General features: G+C 42.3%; 1 protein-coding gene across 8 annotated transcripts in view; it reads right to left on the reverse strand.

Annotated features, from left to right (window-relative positions):
• Positions 1-23,553, reverse strand: part of HMG20A (high mobility group 20A) — a 194,620-nt gene that overhangs the window by 144,515 nt on the left and 26,552 nt on the right. For 4 of the 8 annotated variants that reach the window (XR_010305318.1, XR_010305320.1, XR_010305319.1 and 1 more), the window contains exons 4-12: positions 23,321-23,536; positions 22,820-22,952; positions 22,416-22,447; positions 17,392-17,467; positions 15,957-16,172; positions 15,204-15,347; positions 12,730-12,998; positions 9,457-9,842; positions 8,693-8,900 (exon numbers count right to left, since the gene is read on the reverse strand). Coding sequence is in view for 4 of the 8 variants with exons in the window: in XM_064157311.1 (XP_064013381.1) it covers positions 15,211-15,347; positions 15,957-16,172; positions 17,392-17,467; positions 22,416-22,447; positions 22,820-22,952; positions 23,321-23,536 (810 nt within the window). In the remaining 4 variants the exon portion in view is untranslated. Of the gene's footprint in view, positions 1-8,692; positions 8,901-9,456; positions 9,843-10,274; positions 12,999-15,203; positions 15,348-15,956; positions 16,173-17,391; positions 17,468-22,415; positions 22,448-22,819; positions 22,953-23,320; positions 23,537-23,553 lie in introns of those variants that run through there. The other 4 variants (XM_064157311.1, XM_064157310.1, XM_064157309.1 and 1 more) reach the window with 1 other exon arrangement.

The following is a 23,553-nucleotide window of genomic DNA, read 5'->3' on the forward strand; positions in this document are numbered from 1 at the left end:
CACATACTGCCTACTAATTCAGCTACATCCAAGTGGGTTTTAGTGCTCATAAAACTGCTGTCCATGCTCATATCATAAGGAAGTTGCAAGGCCACCAGTAAGAGGTCTAACAATTCAGCTGTGTGTCCTAAGGCAGGGATGCTGATCTACACCATCCTACCTCACAGAATTGCTGCATCTGAAAAGTCCTTGTAAAGCCTGTCACACTGCACTGTCAGTAATCTTTTAGTTTTGTTCCTTCTCTTTGATTTCCTCTTTGTATTTGTTCTGCTAGTGCCCCAGCATGAGAAGAACTCAGTTCTTCAACATTATCTGCAATTCACTGCAGGTTCCCCTATAACATCATTGAACTCAATTACCAAATAGCTTTATTAGCCAACACCATCTTCAGAACCCACCAATATTCTGATGCTTGTCTGCACCACCAAGAATGTTTGATACATTTTGTTTTAAGACAGTGGATCAGGACAAAGCAAGATAGGATAAACAAAACAAGAGCATGGTAAGCTGAGTAGATGGTAATAGTTTAAGCAAAAATTGACTGCCTAGACAGCAAGTGTCCATTAAATAATATGTAACACAGTATTGCTGATTGGTACCAAAGCAAAACTGTGCAACAGTTTCTTCTTTGAACTCCTCTGCAGTCATTTATATGACAAAAAGGATGGTTATACAACAAAATGATTTAGAGAGCTGGAGGAAGCACTAAATGAATGACTTCATGCAAGTCAAAAAGCAAACATCAGCAGCAAAGAGTCACAGGGGAGGCCTCAATGGAAGGTGAGAGGGGAGAAGAATTAAGTCGGACTTGGGATATATGAGGAAGATGTAGAGACTAAATCCTGCCTGCGGTTATGCCCACGAAAGCCTGCAGAAATCAGAAAGCTGCATTAGTCCAAAATCAGCTACTAGATTTGGAAACAGATCAGATGCAGTACATACAGATCCATTTCCTGAAAGAAAGAAAGAAAGAAGATAACACTCAAAATTTCAAAGAGAGATGCAAGAGAATAATGTGCAAATATAAACACCAGAAACAGACAAGCGTGTCCAGGCATCATTGCCAAGCTCAGCAGGTATGCTAACAGAGTATACCTACACTTCATCTGGCTTCAAATTGCTCCTTTTGCAGGCAATAAAATTACTACACAAATCCCAGAGAATAAACTGAGTTAACACTCCATTAAATACAACAGACTTTCAATTCCAGGTAAGGACGTGCCCAGATTAAGCAACCCCTGTACAAACTGGCCCATGGGTAATATACATCAGTTCTATTGACTTATGGTCTGGAGGAAAAAAAAAAAGGGAAAAAAATAAATGAGTAAAAAGAGAGAAAAAATAAAACAAAACCACTAAGATGCTTGGAAGCGAATGCCATTAGGAAGAATTTCTACAAGGTAAGAAAGGATATGTTCTTTCAAGTGTGCTTAAACAGCACAACATATTCCTCCATAAACATTCTTTCTCCAGTTGAATGCATACCCCAAGGGAGGCAGACAGGAATTTGTTATTTTGTGTATGCTCTTTTTATCAGTAACATGATCTTGCTCCTCACCCCCCCTGCCTCCTCCGCCCCAGATGAAGCAGTCTTGATTTTATGCCTTCCCTTTGTTTTGTCAGCGCTTGGCTTGGAAAGTGGTACCAGAGAAAATGGCACTGTTGCTGGGTTGATTTGTTACCCTCATCACACAGAAGACAGGGTAATTTAAAACACTTTTTTCCATACTTCTGCCATTTCTAAACACTTTGATTGCAGTAGTTGTGAGCCTTTTCCCAATTCACTGTTCCTCCAGTGACAATCGTTGAGAAGAAACTTCCTCTATAGGAAAAAGCTTTGTTGGCAGTGGCACTTAGCTGATTTTAGCTGGTTTTAAACTGAAACAGCTCAGCACAAAGGAAGAGGGCAAGAGAGAGAAAGGCAGGTAGGACAGCAAAACATACAGATAAGAGCAAAAGGATGGAGTCAGGAGTTAGACTGATACGCTGACCAAGAGCTTCAGATGCTGAAGAGGGGATGGCTGTCTACAGTCTGTACTCCCACATCATTTCTGTGTAGTTTCATGAAATATCAAGCCCAAGTTTGGACTCAATCCTAGAGGTCTTTTCCAAGCAACACAGTTCTATGACTCTATAAAATGTAAGCAAGATAGCTCCAGAGAGGAGTTCCTGCTTCTCTCTTCTCTGATCCTCTGCTTACTTTGCACAAACACTAGCACTCGCTCGCCAGACATCTGCATGAGCTCAGCCAATTCACAAACCACAGAAAACCTTCAACGAGGAAAAAGCTGGGTAGTTTGATGAGTTAGTGAAGCTCACAGTTGGGCAGGGATGCTCTTTGCTGGAGTAAGATCACAGTGAAGCAGCTACCACCAGGCTGTATATGCTCTATCTCCTGAGAGCTGGCAGTGCTGTTCAAGTGTGAAGCCACTGCAGGCTCCCAAATTACAGCCAGCTCTGCAAAGACATAGTGCTATGTAAATACCAACAGTTGCAAAGCTTCCATTACATGGATTTATGTATTCACAGCTCCTGCTAGTTAGGAAGCTAGAGAAGTCAGCTGTGCTGATTTTATGTATCAGCCAACACACAGAATCAGCTTTAGCCAACTAGAAACCTTTATCACAACCATTCCTTTTTGTCAGAACAACTTCAAAGACAGGCAAATGGAGTTCAGGTTTATTTGTCATACCAGCTTTTCCTTGTAACACAAGAATGTTTGCTGTACCACTCCTAACCCCTCCAACCCTCAAAAGACAGTAGGAAAAAATTCTGCATCAAAGTACCCAAAATAACAACAACAAAAATCCACAATCCCCTAAGAAACTACCATCTGCCTAGAACAGTAACAGGGAATTTAAGTTTCCACAGGCAGAAGCCCCTGGCTTAGGCTCCCAACAAGAGGCCTTTCCCCTTCCGTTTCGAGATACCAACATCTATCATTAGAGGGCACTGCTTCCCCCAGCAGAAAACTGTTTCATTTCCTTGTGTGGATAGACATTGCAGACATCTGGAAACGCACATTCACCACCTAACTGTGAAGTCCTGGATTGATGGCGCAGCTGGAATTCCATTTTCACATTTGCTAATCGTTCTGCTCAAAACACACTTCAGGAACGCATGGAATTTAAAGGTCTGAAACCAAACGTACTGAAGATAAAAATGTAACCATTTCTGCACTGGCCGTACCTCAAGAATAAAAGCAAATCCTGTTCCTGTATCCTCTCATTCCTGCTGTCCTCATCCTGCAAAGTCCCTTCAGAGATTTTTAATGGTGTGAGGGTAGAAGGTAATTTTTATTCTTTTCAGGAAAAAATGAGGTGTAAACAGAACTGGACTCTGTTCACATATAACAGGGCCACTCATTATTATTAGTAACCTGAACTAAATGATCATAGAATCACAGAATCTACCAGGTTGGAAGAGACCTCGAAGATCATCCAGACCAACCTATCACCCAGCCCTATCCAGTCAACTAGATTATGGCACCAAGTGCCTCATCCAGTCTTTTCTTGAAGACTTCCAGGGACGATGCCTCCACCACCTCCCTGGGCAGCCCATTCCAATGGCAAATCACTCCCTCTGTGAAGAACTTCCTCCTAACATCCAGACTATACTTTCCCCGGCCCTTCCTTCTTGCATATCAAGCTCATAGCATATGCTTGAAAGTCACATGCCAATGTAGAGCTCCACTTATTCTAACAGAGCATCTGTCCTGCTTCTTTGAAAGTGGTTTTAAGGGAACTGAAAGCCTTTGAGGACAATGTCAACACCCTCCAAAATCCATACCTGCACACGAAGAACACAGCAGGTATGCTGCTGTTTCAGAGTGTATACAACATTCATGCTACCATCCTTTCTGGGAAAGGCATTAGGTTACATTTCCAGAGCTTTTCACTCTCCTGCTGGCTTGCACTTCTGATAAACTTCCTGCAACTCCTCCACCAGTCCAAACTGTTTACTCACTAATAAAAATGAAAACAACTGGGACAGGAGTTTGAAGGGTCATAGAGGAAAAGATACTTCCTTCGAGAAGAATCACAGTACTAACACAGTTGTTAACAGCCTTTTTGAAGGCTGAGGGGGTTGAAACAGTATGTTTATAGGACTAAAATTTCACCTTGGGATTCCTCTGCAGATGCCCTGCATTTAAGAACTGTTATTTCAAATAAATGAGATGAGGGAATTCTCTCTTGACTAACACTGGAACAAGTTTAATAAAACTAAACCTGCTGACATGAGATAGAGAAATCCCAAGGTAATATTACTCCAGGATGAAAACCAGATCTCTTCCTGATTCCCAGACAGCCAGGTATTCAGTTGCTTCATTTCTGTATCACTCTTCTACTCGATTCAAGGAAGCCAGGTGGATGTCTAACAAACAAGGACTTGGATAGGCAAAACTCTTTATACACACAAGTATTTAGAATCCAAATCCATAAAAAAAGGACAGGTGGGATTCAATGCCTGTAAGGATAAGAATGAAGGCCATTGACCTCTCAGAGCACAAGTGACCAAAGGCACAACTCTCTAAACAGTAGCATTTCATAGCTGGGGATGAACCATTTCATCAAGAGGAAAAGGGAAAAGAGGATCTTCGAATGCTCATGTACTGGAATAATTTGCTTCAATTCAGTAACACATACATGTATTAATATCAACAGGACCAATTTCTCAACCAGCATAAGCACAGAGACAGCTATGGGGGCAGGGTAAAAGGCATCAAAACCCTGTTGCCAGGCCTGTGCAGACACACAAGAACTGGCTTCTAACAAATGGCTTCATTATTTCTGCTTACAATATTCCAGTATAATACAGGCATACTGATAAGTCTGGAAGAGTACCCTGCTCATGTGCCTCAAAATTCTCTTTCACTTCCTTTTCCTAAAGCTTATAAAGAGTGGAGCTTGGGACCAGCTGGAATCTTTTCCAGTTACCAGCAGGAGAATCAAGGTTTTCTGTCTATTAAAACCAGAGCTTCTCAACTCTTTAATCAAAAGTTTCCACCCCACATGCCACAAACCACCTGTCAACCAGATCAGCAAACATACTGATACCCTCACTTTCCTGGAGAACCTTGTACTTCCAGTCTCTCATGTAAAACAACTTTTCTTTTACCACTGCAGAAATCATCCCATGTTACTCATTTGACCTCCCTGAGCCCCTAGCAGCCACCTTTCAGAATCCCACAGTACTATATTTATCATGTTAAAAAAGCAGACGTTGTTCTCTTCCCCTAAAGCATGCAATCTAGAGCAGAAATTTGGCTATGTAAAACAGCTCCCCACACCAGTGAATTATTTACACACTGTTATTGTTATGAATTTCTGATGAGACAAACCTGGAACTAAAGAAGGACACAGCACAAAGGAGACAAGAAAAAAGCATTCTAAATTGAACAACATATCTGGCTAGCAACATCCCATGGCTTTAAATCCCACCAATGGGCTAACATGACACACTGTTTTCAGTCCTTAATTCATGAGAACATACTTAAGAATCTCCAGGATTTTTTGTTTATGATGTGCTTCATTGTTTTTTCTATTTCTGATCTCTGTGACAAATAATTTGGGGAGCCAATTTTTATTAATGTAGGTCAGTACAACTCAGCAGCACCCTTCAGAAGTAGAAAATTGACCTCGTGCTAAACAACTTCAGAATCAGGAACTAAAACCCTAATTTAACACATTTTGCATGACCCAATTCTCCACTCAACTGAACAAGCAATCCCTGCTCCTACATTGTTGAGCCGTGCAGATCTTTTCAAGTATTACTTCAGCACTTCAGTCATTTTAGGTAATTATTTTATGCATTTCAGTAGTAGGTTTCCCTTACGATGTACATACAAATAACATCTAGTTTTAAATAAGCATTGATTTTCAGAGCTATGGAGCTCTCTGAACACTGTATTGTGGTTACAGATAGATGCAAACAATACACCTGTCTTGGACTTGTCCTCACACTAAAGTGAAACAATGAAAAGACAGAGAATGTATGAACAGTAGATGGTTCAATCCATCTCCCTCCCAATGTAACTCATAAACAGAGATCACAGTAGCCGCAGGTCAGGGCTATCTGCCAGAGAAAGATGCTTCTGTAAGTCAGAAAACTCTGGAGCAGGAAGCCACATGTTTTCACACCTATAGAGCCACCTTCTCCTTCTGTTGCACCCAAAATTGTGTTTGGAAATATCCTGCCTGCATTTGCCATTGCTTTGGTACAAATACTCACAAACTTCCTCCTCAGCCTCCCAGCCTATGTCTCCCCTGGCACAACTTGAGACTGTGTCCCCTTTTCTGGTGCTGGTTGCCTGGGAGAAGAGCCCAACTCCACCTGGCTACAACCTTCATGTAGAGAGCTTCAGGTAGCTGTAGGCAGCAATGAGCTCTGCCCTGAGCCTTCTCCTCTCCAGGCTGCAACCCCCAGCTCCCTCAGCCTCTCCTCACAGGGCTGTGCTCCAGGCCCCTCCCCAGCCTTGCTGCCCTTCTTTGGACACCTTCCAGTACCTCAACATCTCTCTTGAATTGAGGAGCCCAGAACTGGACATAGCACTCAAGGTGTCACCTGAGCAGTGCTGAGTACAGGAGCAGAATAACCTCCCTTGGCCTGCTGGCCACACTGTTCCTGATACAGGCTAGGATGCCATTGGCTCTCTTGGCCACCTGGACACACTGCTGGTTCATGTGCAGCTACTATCTACCAGCACCCTCCAGGTCCCTCTCTGCCTGGCTGCTATCCAGCCACTTTGTCCCCAGCCTGTAATGCTGCTTGGGGTTGTTGTGGCCAAAGTGCAGAACCCTGCACTTGGCCTTGTTAAATTTCTGCCCACCCATCCAACCTGTCAACGTCCCTCTGCAGGGCTCTCCTACCCTCCCACAGATCAACACCTGCTCCTAGCTTGGTGTCATCTGCAAACTTACTGACGCTGGACTCAATCCCCTCATCCAGATCATCAATGAGGACACTGAACAGGACTGTGCCCAGCACTGATTCCTGGGGCACACCACTGGTGCCAGCTGCCAACAGGATGAGGCACCATTCACCACCACTCTCTGGGCCCGGCCCTCCAGCCAGTTCTTGATCCATATCAGAGTGAATCTAAGCCAGGAGCTGCCAGCTTTGCCAGGAACTTCTTGTGGCAGACAGTGCCAAAGGCTTTGCTGAAGTCCAGGCAGACTACATCCACAGCCTGCCCCACATTCACCAGGCAGGTAACCTGATCATAAGAGGAGATCAGGTTGGTCAGGCAGGACCTGCCCCTCCTAAACCCATACTGGCTGGGCCTGATCCCTTGGCCATCCTGTAGGTGCTTCGTGATGACACTCAAGATGAGCTGTTCCATCACCTTTCCTGGCACTGAGGTCAGGCTGACAGGTCTGTAATTTCCCCATTCCTCCCTTTGGCCTTTCTTGTGAATGGGTATCACATTGGCCAGCTTCCAGTCTCTAGGGACCTCTCCAGTGAGCCAGGACTGTTGATAAATGATGGAGAGTGGCTTGGTCAGCTCATCTGCTAGCTCTCTCAGCACCCTAGGATGGATCCCATCAGATCCCATGGACTTGTGAGGATGCAAGTGGCTCAGCAGGTCCCTTACCGCTTCCTCCTGGATTACAGGGGGACTATACTGGTCCCTGGCTCCATCTGCAAGCTCAGGAGGCCAGTTGTCCTAGAGAGAACCTGTCCCACTACTGAAGATTGAGGCAAAGAAGTACCTGTGCCTTTTCCTCATCTTTTGTTACTATATTCCCCTCTGCATCTAATAAGGAGTGGAGGTTGTCCTTGCTCCTTCTTTTGCCATTAACAGATTTATAGAAACACTTTTTATTCTCCTTAACAGCAGTAGCCAGCCTAAGCGCTAAATAGGCTTTTGCCTTTCTAATTTTTTTTCTACAAGGCCTAGCAACATCCCTGAACTCTTCCTAAGATACCTCCCCTTTTTTGCAAAGGTGATACACCCTCTTTTTTTCCCTTAATTCTTTCAGAAGTTCCTTGCCCATCCAGTCTGGCTGTCCCCCTCATCAGCTCATCTTCCAGCACAATGGCACAGCCTGTTCCTGTGCCTTCAAGAGTTCTTTCTTGAAGAAGGTCCAGCCTTCCTGAACCCCTTTGCTTTTAAGGGTTGTTTGACAAGGAACTTTCTGAGTTAGTTCCTTAAATAAGCTGAAGTCTGCCCTTTGGAAGTCCAGTGAGGTGGTTCTGTTGATGCCCCTCCCCGTTTCACCATATACTGAGAAAAGTCTGTAATTTCATGGTCACTGGACCCCAGGCAGCCTCTGTCCACCACATCTCCCACCAACCTCTATTTGTGAACAGCAGGTCAAGCAGGACTGCACTGCGGGTAGGCTCATGTAATGGCTGAGATAAGAAGTTGGCCCCTACACACACTAGGAACCTTCTAGACAGCCTCTTCTCTATGGTGTTGAAGTCCCATCAGATGTCTGGGAGGTTAAAGCTGCCCACAAGAACAAGAGCAGGTGATCTTGAGGCAGCCTCCAGCTGCTTAAAGAATAAATCAACCTCTTCTTCCTGGTTGGGTGCTCTATAATAGACTCCAACCAGGATGTCAGCCTTGTTGGCCTTCCCCCTAATTCTTACCCACAGGGACTCAACCTGATCATCCTTAATCTCTACTTTGATGACATCCAGAGCATCCCTAATAGATAGGGCCACTCCTCCACCCCTTCTCCCTCACCTGTCTCTCCTGAAGAGTCTGTAGCCATTGATTACAGCGCTCCAGTTGTGTAAGTCATCTCACCACGTTTCTGTGATGGAGGCAAAATCATAGCTTTCCTCTTGTACCAAGGCTTCCAGCTCCTCTCCTTTGTTACCCATGGTGCATGCACTGGTGTACATACACTGCAGCTGGGCTGAGGGTTGTACCCCTATCTCCGGCCTACCACCTAAAATATCAAAATAGTACAAGACATAGAAAATCCACAGATTTTGCAATGGAGATTATAAATTATTAATGCATTCCAAATTGGTTAAAGTTTTAAAAAACCCTGAAATACTGTAAACAAGGAGGAAGAAAACAGCAGCAAAACTATTCATGGCTCACAAGGAGAAAAGGTCTACGGTAGGAAGAGACTGTGAAGGACACAGCTGAACTAAAGATTTACAAAAACAGACCTCATTTCAGATTCCAAACATATTATCAACAGGAACATGCCCAAGGAAACAGGAAGTGATCTCTTCCTCTTAGAAGTCCTCAAATCCCCCTAACTTCCCTTAGATGATTATTAATCATCCATTTAATTGACCGGCAGCAGAGTAAACCAAGGGTAACAAACAGGAAAAAACAGTGGAAGTAATATACTACATTGTCTGAAATTGAGCATGATGGATCACCATCCACTCCTGACATCAGCTGCAGCACCACAGCTTGCAAAGGAACTGGATCTCTCTTTGAGTTAATCTAGTTTTTTTTCCCTTCTAGTGTGCCCATTTTGCTATTACCTTCTCCAAATCTGCACTAGTTTGTCCCACGTGGTTCTTTACTCCCACAGGGTACTCCCCTGTGCTCCTTCTGTATCTTTATAATGTTGTAACTGGTGTTGTATGAGATCTCCAAAGCACTGTAAATCTCAGTGTGCAGTCTGTTTCAGGTCATAGTCATAGAATCATCACAGAACGGTTTGAGTTGGAAGAGAACTTAAAGATCATTCAGCTCTAACCCCTCCTGCCACGGGCAAGGATACCTCCTACTAAACCAGATTGCTCAAGGTCCCATGCAACTTGGCTTTCAACAGTTCCAGGCTTGGAGCATCTACAACTTCTCTGGACAACCTGTTCCAATGCCTCACCATTCTGATAGCAAATTGCAGGTAGTATCTGAAGCAAGCCTGTTGGTACATAAAAAGATCAGGCATTAATTTGGCAATCAAAATAAGGAGATGTGACCACAAAAGCAAAATAAAGACATGGTTGCTTACAACACAGTGACCTCAGAAAACACCTAAGCGCAGGCAGAACTCATTCAAACTCAGAGGAACTACATTTAAAGTACAAATGTCATGAGGCTACATACAGTTAGGCTCCATACTCAGCAAGCAGAAGGAAACACACATGATAACAATCTCGTATGGGTAAAGAACACCAAGTAGAGAAAGCAAGGTTCTTATGGGAGAAGAAAATAAATATTGTGGTAGTAAATTACAGCAAAGGAGGACAAGAACATCAAAAAAGAGCTCACGGAGAGAGACTCACAGTATAATCTGTTGGACAAGAGGGCAATGCTAGTAATAGTTCTTTTATGAAAACTGAATCAGAATGGATTCAACGTTGAACAATTTTAATGAAGCAAGTGTCAAACAAGCACATCAACTTCTTAAAAACAAAGGAATTCCAAAGTTTAATTACAAAAACATTGTACAGAAAACTTGGCATCTCAACAACTCCAAACACATTAATCCAGCAAATGGGTTCTGTTTTCATATTTCTCTTGACATTTCTCTAAGTGACAAAAGCACTTTATCCTGCTCCCTTCCCTGACACCCACTTCATTTTTTACTGTCTTTTCATCAGTCAACATTGAAAAATGTAAACTGAAGTGACACTCAGAAAACACTGGAAAGGCAGAATCCATTTTATAGGGTTAATCAATGCAAATAAGAAGCTTCTTCACAAGACAAAACATCATTTGTCACATCATCGGTAAGCAAGAACTCAGGCTTCCCCAGATGCTTCCAGATGGGTAAACAACCTCCCCTCCCTCCTTGTGGGGAAAGGAAGAGATTTGTCAGCCCCTAATAACATCACCTTAAGCTTCCTGTCCCATAACGCTCGCATACTACTATCTATTATCGGTATGCCACAACTTGATGCAGACAGGGGCACCCTGCAGCCCCCACACTTTATTTACAGTACTTGCAGAGCCTGGAATTGCATCCTATCAGCATAAAACCCAGCAATTTCTGGAGTCCTTATAGCATGCAGCTCCAGGTATTAGGTAAGATGCCACAGACTTGAAACTCAGAATCAACTTTTGGCTGTGTGGTGCATTTTGGCGACTTCAATAAAAGTCAAATATTATCAATTCTAAAACCCAAGACACACAGAGGAGATGAAAGTATCCATGCTTCTTCTGGAGGCATTATTAACTTGTACTATTTTTAACCCTGCACATTATTTGTTATAGAATCCACAGAAGTCCATACCAACACCAGCTGCTCTCATCCATGCTAGGGAAAATGGAGGTAAATGCATCAAACTGAGGTTTCTTTTTGCAAAGTCTTGAGAATGAGACTGAAGACGAGAGAAAGGAGTTTCCTCCCTGAAGGAAGACTTGAATTTACATGGAAATCTTTGCTCCTTGGCTACAGCAACAAGCCCACCAGCTACATGGAGACCTGACATAAAAGGTGTTGAGCTGGAGATGGCTTCAGGCAAGCATGAAGTCCATTAGTACAGCACGGGAAAAGAAGAAACTGCTTTTTAATCTTCAAATACTCACATTACAAACACATTAAGTGATTCTGTCTGCAATACGTTCCAGCAATGAAAGCAAAGTCCAGTTCATAACAGGGAAATCCTGAGAGGAGCAAGGAGATTGTCATGTGGAAGAAAGAACATTCTCACCACTACCATAAAGCCCAGAGGAGTCCAACAAGTGTTCATCCGAAGACTGAACTAACAATTTGACAGGAACCAAAGGGCGGCAAACAATTTGCATGAGTTAGCGCAGACAGTAGGTGCCTTCATCTTTGACAGGAGGTACAGCATAGCTCAGCAAGACTGTAGACTCCAGCATGCAGAGGTCTACTTGATGCAAGTCCAAGGCCATTTAGGTCACACTGGAACATAATATGCTCCACAGGCTGTACTTTATGCAAAAGGTGAAAGCACTTATGGGCTCTAATGCAGAATTCTGTGGGCTGCTATGTGGACTTAGCTGCTAATAACCTCTGCTCTAATAACGTACGCAAAAATACAGGTGCTGCTTCCAGGCACACTGCTTCCCAGCACTGTGATTTCAGGAGGGCAGAAAAAATGTGCTGCCCCTCTGCCACTTATCTTTTTGCAGAATACCACTCTCACCACGACATCATCCTCTCAAAACCCAGGCAGTAACATTAGATTGAGCAACCTATCAGAGGAAGGACAAGCTTTGTGGTTTTAATCTGAAATAATGCAGATTCTTATTTTCCCTGCTGAGAAGAACTAACATTTCACTTGATCTTGATAACCACTGACCTTTGTGGTAGCAAAATGCCCTACCAAACACTTTCAAGAGATAACAGGAGACTTTTACAGAAGAGCAGGAAGCTATGTGCAAGAGAGGTGCTTGAAGGCAGGAAGAACCAAAGAAGTCTGTCTCATAGTAGAATCAAGTCACAAAGCACCAATCACAGCCATCATCTAGCAGGGAACATACTCACACAGTAGAAAGTGCAGGCTAACACAAAAAAAACCCCAGGATTCTGCATAAGAGAAGCTTATATAGACATGGCAGGCAGGGCAGGACAAGACAGTGCACCAGGGAAGACTGCCTGTTACAGCAGAGAACGCAAGTACTGCTATCCAGCACTCCAAGTATCAGATAGCCAGATCAAAAGAAGAACCTAAAAGGTGGAGGAAAGTAATCCCATAAGATAAAGGTGAAAGTAAGAGACACTAGAAGACATTAGGCAGTATAGCACACCAAAGATCACTACAACACATCAGCTGAGTCCATTCCACAAGCTGCAAGATTCCATCTCCAGAGTCAGCCAGACAACAGAAAGTACGCACCCTCACATCCAGCTATGTCAGTCAGGAAGTGAAGATGGCACAGAAGTTTCATGCTCTTAAACATTTACACAGAGGACAGGTCCAAATGTTTAGTGGGTGGTGGCCATGGCTTCTTCAGGCCTTTTTGATCTGTTTGTCTCACTGACAAACCCAAGGCAGCGACCAGGACAAACCCGCAGTTCTGCCTCCCACCCCTAGTCCTTTCCCTCATGGCTTCTTATTCCACACTGGCCAAAAATATTTTGTAAAGCATCCCTGGGTGACGAGACCTACAGACAAAACAGAAAAATAAGTGTTAGAAGACTTCAGCCTGCCAGGATTACAGAGGCACTGTGACACTGTGTTTGGACGATTTATCTGAAAACACAATATTAAGAAGTACAGCAAAGCTCTTTACCATGCATTACAGCAACACAAGTGCAGGCAAATAGTCACTAAATGCAAGGTACTAAGCCACCAAAACCCACTTCAGTTCTGTGAAGTACAGTGGGTTTTGAGAGCACAATAAATAGGTTTGTCTATGAAATGGCTTTGTGATGTGTCTCAAGCTCAAAAAGAGCATTTGGCTGACAGAGATTACATTGAGAATTAATATACTCCATGTGCACCTTAACAAAGGAACAAGGATGCTGACAGTTTGCTGATGCAGTTTACTGGCTGCCAGCTGAACCTTTCTTATTCAAAGCCTCCCTCTTTTCCAGAGAAGCTCTACTTCTTTCTAGTTTTGCAGCTTATAAAGACCAATCTCCAAAGATTTTGTCACAAAATACAACCATTGCCAAGCAAATGTCAATGTAATTAATAGTCTTGTGAATTACTTGATCATTATATCCAGTTATAAGCAACTCTTTATATAATGAAACTAGGTGACTATTAATCACATTTTTAATAACCTCATTTCTGATACTGAAAAGAGGGAAGGTAATAAGGGGAGGAAAAAGAAAGGGAAAAAATCCTACTTTTCAGCTGTAAATTGGAAGGAGGCATTCTAAAGCAAGAATTACTTGTTCCAAACCAATTACAGCTGAACTCAATTTATCCAAGAAAAAGATACTGGCATTTTTTAGGAACATAGGAAATGCAAATCTACCTGAACTGAGAACTGAAGTCTAGATTTTAGTAGCCTAGAGAGAGGACTTCTCTGGCAAGGTACTTACAGGCCAAGTATTTCTTTCAGGGCCTGACACACCCTCCTAATAACTGACTGATGAGAAATTGCTTTCCCTCTTAGACCTTCCATAAAACTTCCCCATCCCCCAGTTCACCTCCAGAGCCCAAGTGCTAACTGAAAACACTATACAAAAATGGTGAGGTTGATGAGTTACTGAAAAATCCCAGACCTGGATTGACAAACTGTTTCCTTCATAAATAGCAGCAGTAAAGGCACTTCTTTATTCTGCTGAGAGCTCAGTCATCTCTTAGAACTATAGTCCGTTCCATCTGGCTACCCTCTGGAAGGACAATGATCTTTTAGCTTAAGCCACTCTATAATGGGGAACGTGTAATTAGCTGCTCTACACAGAATCACAAAAGGTCAGCAACAGAAAGGATAAAAAGCCCTGGCTTCATATTTGCAGATGGCACAAGAGAGCTTTATTTGCATTTCTAAGCACTATTCAGGACATGTACCGCAGATCTCTACATAATAAGGGCCTGAAGAATGCAGGTATGTATGCACATAGTTAAAACAGAAGTAGGCAAACTTTTGCTTGCTGTCTAGTGCCATGAATCTTGGGGCAAGTGGGGAAGTGAGCAGTGTGGGAAATGCAAAGCAGCACTGTAGCACAGAAAAACTAGTACAGCTTTGTTAATTTGTTTTTCTGCTCACTTCTCTATTACAGTTTTCTGAGCTATTAAACAGAAGCAAAAACACAGAATCATGAGCATGGTAATAATCTTATGCATAAGCCACAGCATTAGTCTCGGCAAATGCTACACACACAGTCCTTCATTTAGATGTAAACCTTCACAACCAGAAGAGCTGGACCACAGGTGCTACAGAATAGGTAGTTGTGGGGTGGTTTTGGTTTACAGAGAGCTGACTTCACCAGTAACCTCTCAAGACAAACAATTTCTCCGTGACCATCAGGTTCTACAGTAAATGCAGAATTTTTCACATTTGCTTCACTCAAAGAGGGAACTTTCTTCTAAATTAGTTACCTTGCTACTAAAATGTGAACGTGTTTCTTTTTCTTGCAGCATTCTGGCAGTGTTCTTACTCACCTCACACAAATGCAATGAATAATAGGGCAAACAGCTATTTATGTCTTTATACAAACGACCTTGGAGCTGAGGGGAATTTCAGAACCCTTTAATGCTGCTGGATATTTGCAATCCCATTTGACTTTCAAGTCAACCTGGCCCCAGTGGCTGTGAGGAAAAAAGCTTTTCAATTGTACTGTCTGATCAGCACAAGAATCAGTGTCAGAACAAGTGCCAGAGGTAGAGAGGGCAGGCAAAGAGCGAAGACTCACCCAGTCACTAGCGTTCAAGCCTGTTTACCACATCTCGCACCGTGGCTATGAGGTTCTCATTCTCCTGTGGGTTGGCCATAATAATACTGTGCAGTCTGTTCATGTAGGAATCGATGGTCTCCAGTGTGGGCGTCTCCCCACTACCTAGAGTTAACACAGTCAAATGAGTTGCAGAAGAGTTCGATGATGGCAGCAACTCCAGGGAGACTATGCTAAGGACAATTTGTGCCATGCACCACCTCTTGTGACAGCCTGTAAAGCATCCTACTAACTCGGCCAAGCAAGTGGTCCCAAGGATATCAGGACTAATCAAGCAAGGTTTGCTTTGATTTAGGGCTGAGCTGATGATAACAAACTCTTTCAGATGAGCATTCATTGTATCTAAGTGGATTCCCTGGCACTCATGATACAGATGCAGCCTTTCTTTAATCAAGGAACTTGCAAGTCCTGTCTCTTCTATTTAGTAGCACTTCCACAAAACAAGTGAAGGAGAGCAAGGACAGAGTATGCGTCTCACTTTATTAGGAAGAGTAAGAGTAGTGGGAAGAAAAATGCCATGCTGAAATAAAATGCTGACACTAAACCTTCCTCTACATGCACTTCAAGATTCCAGTGTCAAATGCAACAGAAGCTCAGAAAGAGTCATGACCACAGAGCTAGAGCAACAGGCCACATGTTGTAAATTCCCATCCTCACATGACCATTAGAAGTCAAACTGAACATGTCAGACAGCTCTAAGGTCAAGTGTCTTACCTGGCAGTGGGACTCCAGCAAAGCTGGTAGTGAGCGCCTGGCGTAAGGTCTCCAGATGCTGCTGCAGCACGGTGTTGCGGCTGCGCTCCTGGATCACATCCACCTCCAGCTTCTCCACGGCAGTGCGCATGCTCTCCACGTGCTTCTGCAGAGCAGCATTCCGCTCCTCGAACTCCATGTTGGACTTGCGCAGCTGCCGCAGCTCAGCTTCACGGGCTGTGAATGCCAACCAGAGACGTGGAACATGGGAGAGAGCCCAGCTGATGAGTACGAATGGTGCACTTTCGGGTCAAAAGCATCACACTGGGAAGTGCCAATGGTGCCTACAGCAGTACTTCAAGAAACTCAATTTCAAGAGACAGACATATTAAAAGATATTCAAAGGATCAGAATGGAAGTGAACAGGGAAACTGATGTGCTAGTTTGAGGCTAAATGGAATATTTTAGTGAGAAAAACTGGATTATAGGCTGTGAAGAGGAAACGATGCTGATGTCTACTTCATTCATAGGCTTGCTGACATGTATAAAAACAAGAACACAAACACAGATAAGACACAGAGGGAGTGCATGTGTGTCTCTGTCGCAGGGGGTGCCCTCAGCTGCTTCTCTGCTTTCTAACACCCCTTGCTGATCCTCCAACCTCACCTTGCAAGTAAGCTCTACTCAGGGGTAAGGTAGAGGGGTGGAAAGAAGGTGGAAGGGTGGTTTGGAGTCCCTCTTGGGGATTCTGATTTCTGGGAGGGGAATTGTCTTTCTGTATTACTTTTAACTGATATTTCTGTATATGGCTGTAAGTATTGTAAATATCTGCTTGGATATTGTGCTAAGCTGTAATCATAAAACTTCATTCCTTAACTTCCATCATGCTGAGTCTAGTCTGATTTGAAGTGCATTTGGAATGACGTAGCCTAGTAGTAGCAGCAAGAGACCTGCAAACAAAGATATCTGTCACAAAATTAAATTTCTCTTGATCAAGAGGAGTGAATGCTGTTCAGTCAAGAATGTCTCTAGGAAACCTGGCAAAATATCCTAAACTCTTGGGACATTCAGCCACAAAAAACAAATAGACTGGCAGAAAACGTAACTATGGAATATTACACATATTCAGGGTAAAAAAAGATAAAAAGTACTGCTAAGGAGCCTGAACTATCTTCATTATGTATCTTAAGTGCTACCTAATCCTACAGAGCAGGTTGGGCTGTCTGGAATAACAGTAAAGCTTAAAAACATTCTCTAAAAAAGGCAGCTTGGGAAGACAGAGGAGGGAAAATCTGCTGTTGTAGCCACCGTGTTCATAGAGAGGTATCAGAAACACTGATCCGTCATAGCCATTATTTGAGCAGAGGTGGGAGAGTACAAAGGATTTTTCAGCTGGACAGCACCTGGCAAAAACTTTGGAAATACAAGCAGGGAGTCCTGCAAAGGTTTAACTTACCTTTACTATGATTCAGGAACTCTTCTGTGAAAATTGGAATATCGAAAACAGATCTCTCCTTTGTGTCTGCTTCTTTCTGCAAAAGAAAGAGTAACACAACTAAAACATCTGTTTGCAGGTATTGATAGTTGTTTTGATAAGAACACAGACAAAGGACACCAAAACCTGAGGCACAGAAAGAGCTGAATGGATGGAAGACAGTCACGGCTCCTAACAAGAAGGGCCAAAGGTTAGGTCCCATTTTTGAAGACAGAGGTTTAGCAAAGGCCACACACCATTACACTCTTTAGCCCTATCAACATTACACATCAGAATCATTCACTGGTTTTAAAACTATCTGTACTCATCTATATTTTTCACTGGAAAGCATTCCACCAACCAACTCATACATTTTGAAATAGGCAATATAGGAATATCAACAAACAGGAGATAAACTGAGCAAAATGCACAGTAAGTTTCTTTGTCTTTCACTGTCAAGGCAAAAAAGAAAAGAAAAGGCTAAAGGAAAAATCATCAGTTTTTCCACAGTGTACCAATTCAATGTCTGCTCCAAACTCAAACAGATGTGCATTGTGGCTCAAAAGAGATGGGAACTGCACAGTGCTTCAAGCAAGCGACATCTTTTCTGAAACATATAGATGGATGCTGTCACTGTTGAAAAGAAGGTGTATAAACACAATTCATAGGAGTCTGTGGGGAAAACCTGCTTATGGAATATGATAAAGGTGAGTATGTACAGGCATTCTGCTGTTAGAAAGCAGTGGATCACCCTGGATATGGCAGGTATGCATTAATGTGAGGGCTTCAAAGAACTGCACTGTTATCTCCTGCATACTGCTAAGCCAAGCACTGCAAAATATTTTGAGGACAGAGGAGTTTGCCCTCTCAAGATAAAGCCTGCATCCAAGGGTTTCCTGTCGACTTTCAGATCTCTTAACTTCTGATGAAGGTGGTGAACTCACATATGTGAACTTATTAAAATCTACAAAAGCATTTCAGGTACAGAAGATGTGACACCTATTTGGGGTTTATGACTACAATAGGCTTTCTTAAACCAGAAACAAGACAAAACCACAACACTTTTAAATCAGGAAATGCTCTGTGACTTAAACTAAAAAACTTAATTTTACTCAAGTTAAAAAAAACCTACCACAATATGCTTCACATATCGTTTCTGCATGTGAAAAGCAACAAGGATTGTTTGCTTTAAAGTCAGCACTGCAACTGACAAAGCCAACACACGTTTGGTTTGATAGACTGCAGCAACCACAATTAACCTATTACTTAATACAGAAACAAAGCTAAGCATTAGAGAACATGGGGAATAAAAGCTTTTGGAATCTCTCGAACACCATGGTTGATAATATACCATGAACTCACTCTCCAAAATTATGTAGTGTCAAACACGATTTAGTGCCCAGCAGAAAACCTAAATGTTTAACAGCTGATAAGGGAATTCTGGCACCTGAGTTCAGCGTATCACACTGGTGTCAGCTACATAAAGAGGCTAGACAGGGTGAACTGAATGACAATTGGCAGCCAACCAAGACAGACAAGGCAAGATGGAATTTTAGATACTCTGTCTTTACCTGAGAAGACTTATCAATGCATTGTTTTTGAAGCAAAAGATAAGCTGAAGCCTTTTGTCTGGTAGAATTACAGCTAGGAAGCTCTGTATTTGCTGAGAGAATGCACAAAGCTCACTTGGCCTCCATCAAGTGCAGATACACTAGAAACAAGCAAGACTTCAGGGAGGAGGCACAAGTCTGCCCAGATCTGAGACACAGTAGGGTATTGCTGCGGATTCATGACCACACACACTCTTCACTGAAGATCTGACACCTGCTGCCATAGACAAAGTCTCAGGAATATGTATTTAGAAGTGAGAAGTCATGTACAGTACTGTGCATACTACATTCGTTTTGTCTGAACACTCCCTAAATTGTTAGGGATTAATTTCACTCCAAAATCTAGAGCCTCACTACTAATACGTACAAAGACTTGCTGTCAGTTATGAAGCTTGGTTAAAAAGTTTCTAGGGCATCCATCTTACCTGCTATTGCTACCTGTATGCAAAGATCCAGTGGTCTGGATCATTGCTGGCTCAGAGAATAGATGGTGGAAGAGAGAGTGCTGTGAAGAAGACAGGGTATGCTATTTGCAGCCCCAGAGTACAAGTCCTTCAGGTAAAAAACACCAAAAAAAATTAAATTGATTAGATGAAACTGTTCAGCTTCTGAAGGACAACCAAGAAATTCTACTTAACAAAAGAGTGATAATGGAAGCCATCAGCACTCTTCTGCTGGAGGATACACAGAAGATCCTCCTGAGAACTTCAAAATACCTAAGCCACTCTAAAGCTCACTCAGGATTAAAATGGTAAGGTTTTTATTACCTCCTATTGAAAAGGCCCAGTCTCTTCAGGTTACACATCATTTTGTCAACCTCCAAATCAAAAGAGATCTAAAACAGTTTCTATCATTTGCCTTAAGACTAAGATGCTTCCAGTGTCAATAGATAATATCATTTGCATTTGGTTATTAAACCAGAGATTGATCTTTGGAGGTTCCAGAACAAATCAGAGAGACTTCTTAGAGACATAGTGAAGAGAAAGCTGAGATCTTGGGGTGGCTTAAGATGATCCTTCCTTGTATGGTCCAGTACAGACAACACAAGAAACAGATATAATAAATATGCTCATTAACAAGAAAATATTGTCAGAGTGGATAGTTTTCTTCTTGTGTGCCCACACTATGGCAGCCTTTTACCTGTCTTAAAGGTGTAGATACCAGCAGGCAATGCCTAATCTCCCTGATGTGCATAAATACTTGACATGTTTCAAGTAAGGTGTGTAAATGACTGAATGAATGTACACCTGCTCTGCATCAAACAGCTTGAGGGAAGGAGACATAACAAAACAACAGAAAGCAATTAGCAATGGTTTGGTCACTACTGATGTCTGACATTTCTTATGTATACTACTATATACTTATGAAACTAGCATTTAGAGGAAGAAAAGCATTCTACTTCATACCCACAGATCAGCTCATTCACACAACACCTCTGTTTTTCACGCCTGTATCTGTCCATGAAAGGCCTCCTCTCACTTTCTCAAGCCTCTCCCTTCCATCAATTTTCATTAGCATTTGAACTGTTCATTGCAGTAGTATTTGGAGGTAATTTCTATGCACAATATTAAAAATTAGTTTAACACTGATTCACAGAAACTGAATCATGAACACTGAAGTGGAGAAGGGGAGAAGAAGAAGTCTGTTCTTACATTCTCTGAAGAAATAATTGAATCAGATCATATCTAGTAGTCACAAACACAATTCTAACAGTCATTGTGGATAGGAGAAGACAGCAAGACAACAAGCAACTTTAGTCCTGCTTCCAGTAACAGCTTGAGTATACACTCCTAAAAGCAATCTCAATTGTTCCTTGGCTGTGCAGGATGACAACACTCAACTCCCTTGCAGAACAGCTCTGCAAGTGTATCAGGTGGTAAGCATGTGGAATTTTACAATAGGAAGCAGAAAAACGCTAGGCAAAGGTGAAGCCTTTCACAAGAGAATGCCAGCCTAACATTGCTGCTTCAGCTATGTAATTACTATCTTACGCAGCTAAAAAGCCCCACAGGGTATGGAGGACTCCTTTCTAGCTGCTTTCATGATGTGAAATTTCAGCAATGATAGCTCCTGTTCGAAGGATAAGAGCCAAGACTGAATTTGTAGTTTGCCTCCTGTATAATTTATAGGTTATAGAAACATCACAGTCAGCCTAGAACATGAAGCTTTTAATAATTTGTCTTTGTACAATTAAAGGCAACCTTAGATTCAGTGGCTATGGAATCAGAAATCCTGGGGACCATGTATTTCTAAAGATTAATCTTACTTCAAGTACTTCCCGTAAGAGTTAATATAAAGCCACATCAACAATATGCTACCAAAGCATGTTACTGGAAGTAAAACTTTCTTTCTCTGAAGTAGACAAGACCAGAAGTTGCCTCTCAGCAATGTGTGGCCTTGTCACTATTGTAATGAACACATTAAAAAAGCAACTTAATTGCTTTCCCAAGGCAAAAAAGCTCACAAAGAAAAACAGCTCTTTCAGGCCTATTGCTTGCAAGTGAAGAGGTTGCATATAAACAAGATTTCTCACTGCTTTTTGTTCGCAATTTATTGGTAAGCCGTAAAAGAAGGCTTGTGGCCCTAGGTAACACAACTGGAGAAAGCTTTGGCACTTCAAGGGGAGAGATACCACAGCCAGACAGCATGCACAAGATTTGTGGTCTCTACTAAGGCACAGGCATTTTCTCTCCAGTCATTATTACTCTTGGCCAAAATTTACATACAGAAGAGCTGGAGGAGAGGGCACACAGGAGAAGATTTAAGCCAGACATGTCCCAATGGTTTGGTTACTTGAACCATTTTCTTCTCAAGGAAGCCACAAATATGTTGCTGCATAAAATGAGTATTTCAAAAGAGCAACTGAAAGGTGCTCACTTTAAGGTTTATCTAGGTATCCAACTGTTTGTAAGTTTTACCTCAATGTTTACCTACCAAATGATAATAAAAACTCTCCTGCTTGGAAAGCTTTCAAATTAAAGATTTTCCAACTTGAATATTTAACACAGCACATACTTAAAGGCTCCATTATACTGACTTGCATCTATTACAAAACAGATCTATGTTTTAAGCATTCCTTACACTCCAGCTTCAATCATTTAGAAACATAGAATCACAGAATCGTTTCACTTGGAAATGATCTTCAGGATTAAGTCCAACCATTTGTAACTGCCCCAAGAGTTAGTACATTCATTTTTGATCACACTAATGTGAACACAAGACTACTCAGTTGTTACTAACGTGATTAAAAACTGCACAGGGAGAGGAAAAATTCATAGTCTAAACCTCTGATCAGGGTCTTCAGCTGGCACAAACTATCTGTTACTGACTTCACTATAAACTTCCATCATCAGAAAATCCACCCACTGATATGAAGTAGAATAAACTGGTTTTTACCTCATGATCATGGGCTGGTTGCCTTGCTCCATCTGAAAAAGTAAAACCAAACAAGTAATTCCCCAATACACTCCAGATTTGAGAATCCAAGCGAGTAATTAAAGCAGTTACATAGCCACAATTATCCAGCAGTTAGACAGAATACTTGTGCAGCTTTCCTAACAAGTAGCAAAGCAGCTATGTCTTAACTTTGATGCTTTTAATGCACATCCTCCAACATAATCTAGATACAGTTACATTTACATAAATCTCATCACTTTACAGCCAGCTGATTCAAATGCCATAGAAAGGACACATTTTTTAACAAGCCTTTAAATCAAAGCCTTCATATATGTGTCAGGCTACATGACTGTCTGGAAGCATTCTCTTTTTCTAGCTAAGCACATTTCTGTCCCATTCATTACCTTGTCTGTGTGATTTGCCTTTTTGCCTGTCCTGTGCTTTCCTGCTAAAGACTTTGTAGGCTTCGGTCTTCTGATACTGCTCCAGTTCCCGCATGTAACGCTCCTTATCTCTATCTGCTTCATCAAGGTATCGCTGAAACAAAAAAGTCCAACAGTTTCAGGGAGTTTCCTCCCCTTCAGGAGGAAGGGAAGAAAAACAACTTGTCAGATGAAGTGCTGATCCATTTCACCTATGCAAACAGGAAAGGAGTGAAGAAAAAATGAGTTGTATGCAAGCTGGGAAGCCATGAGGCTTCTGGATAACATTACTGTTTTGGTGGCTCATTTAGTCATTCTAACTAAAATCATTCTTCTGCAAACCTTACAGTGAACCTAAGCCACCTGGTATGTCTTACTTTGCTAAGTACCACTTTCATCAAAAGTCTATGTTAACTTCCTCACTGAACAATTCCAATTTAAGAGCAATCATAGTCCCACAAGGAAAAGGGAGTGGAATGGTACCCGTTTCTCCTCAGGAGGCAGTTTACTCCATTCATTGCCCAGCATCCTGGTGATCTCTGGGAAAGGGACTTCAGGCCTCTTCGCTCGAAGCTGCTCCCTACGCTCATTCATGAATCGCACGTACCCTGTGAGGGGGGATTTGGGGGCATTGCTGTCCCTGAGAGGTTTCTTCCTCTTTCTCCCTTTGGCCCAGCCTCCTCGTTTAGTTCTTTGCTGCTGCAAAAGGAAAGTGG

Source organism: Pogoniulus pusillus, chromosome 17 (genome assembly GCF_015220805.1).
Source record: "Pogoniulus pusillus isolate bPogPus1 chromosome 17, bPogPus1.pri, whole genome shotgun sequence".
NCBI classification, from domain to species: Eukaryota; Metazoa; Chordata; class Aves; order Piciformes; family Lybiidae; genus Pogoniulus; species Pogoniulus pusillus.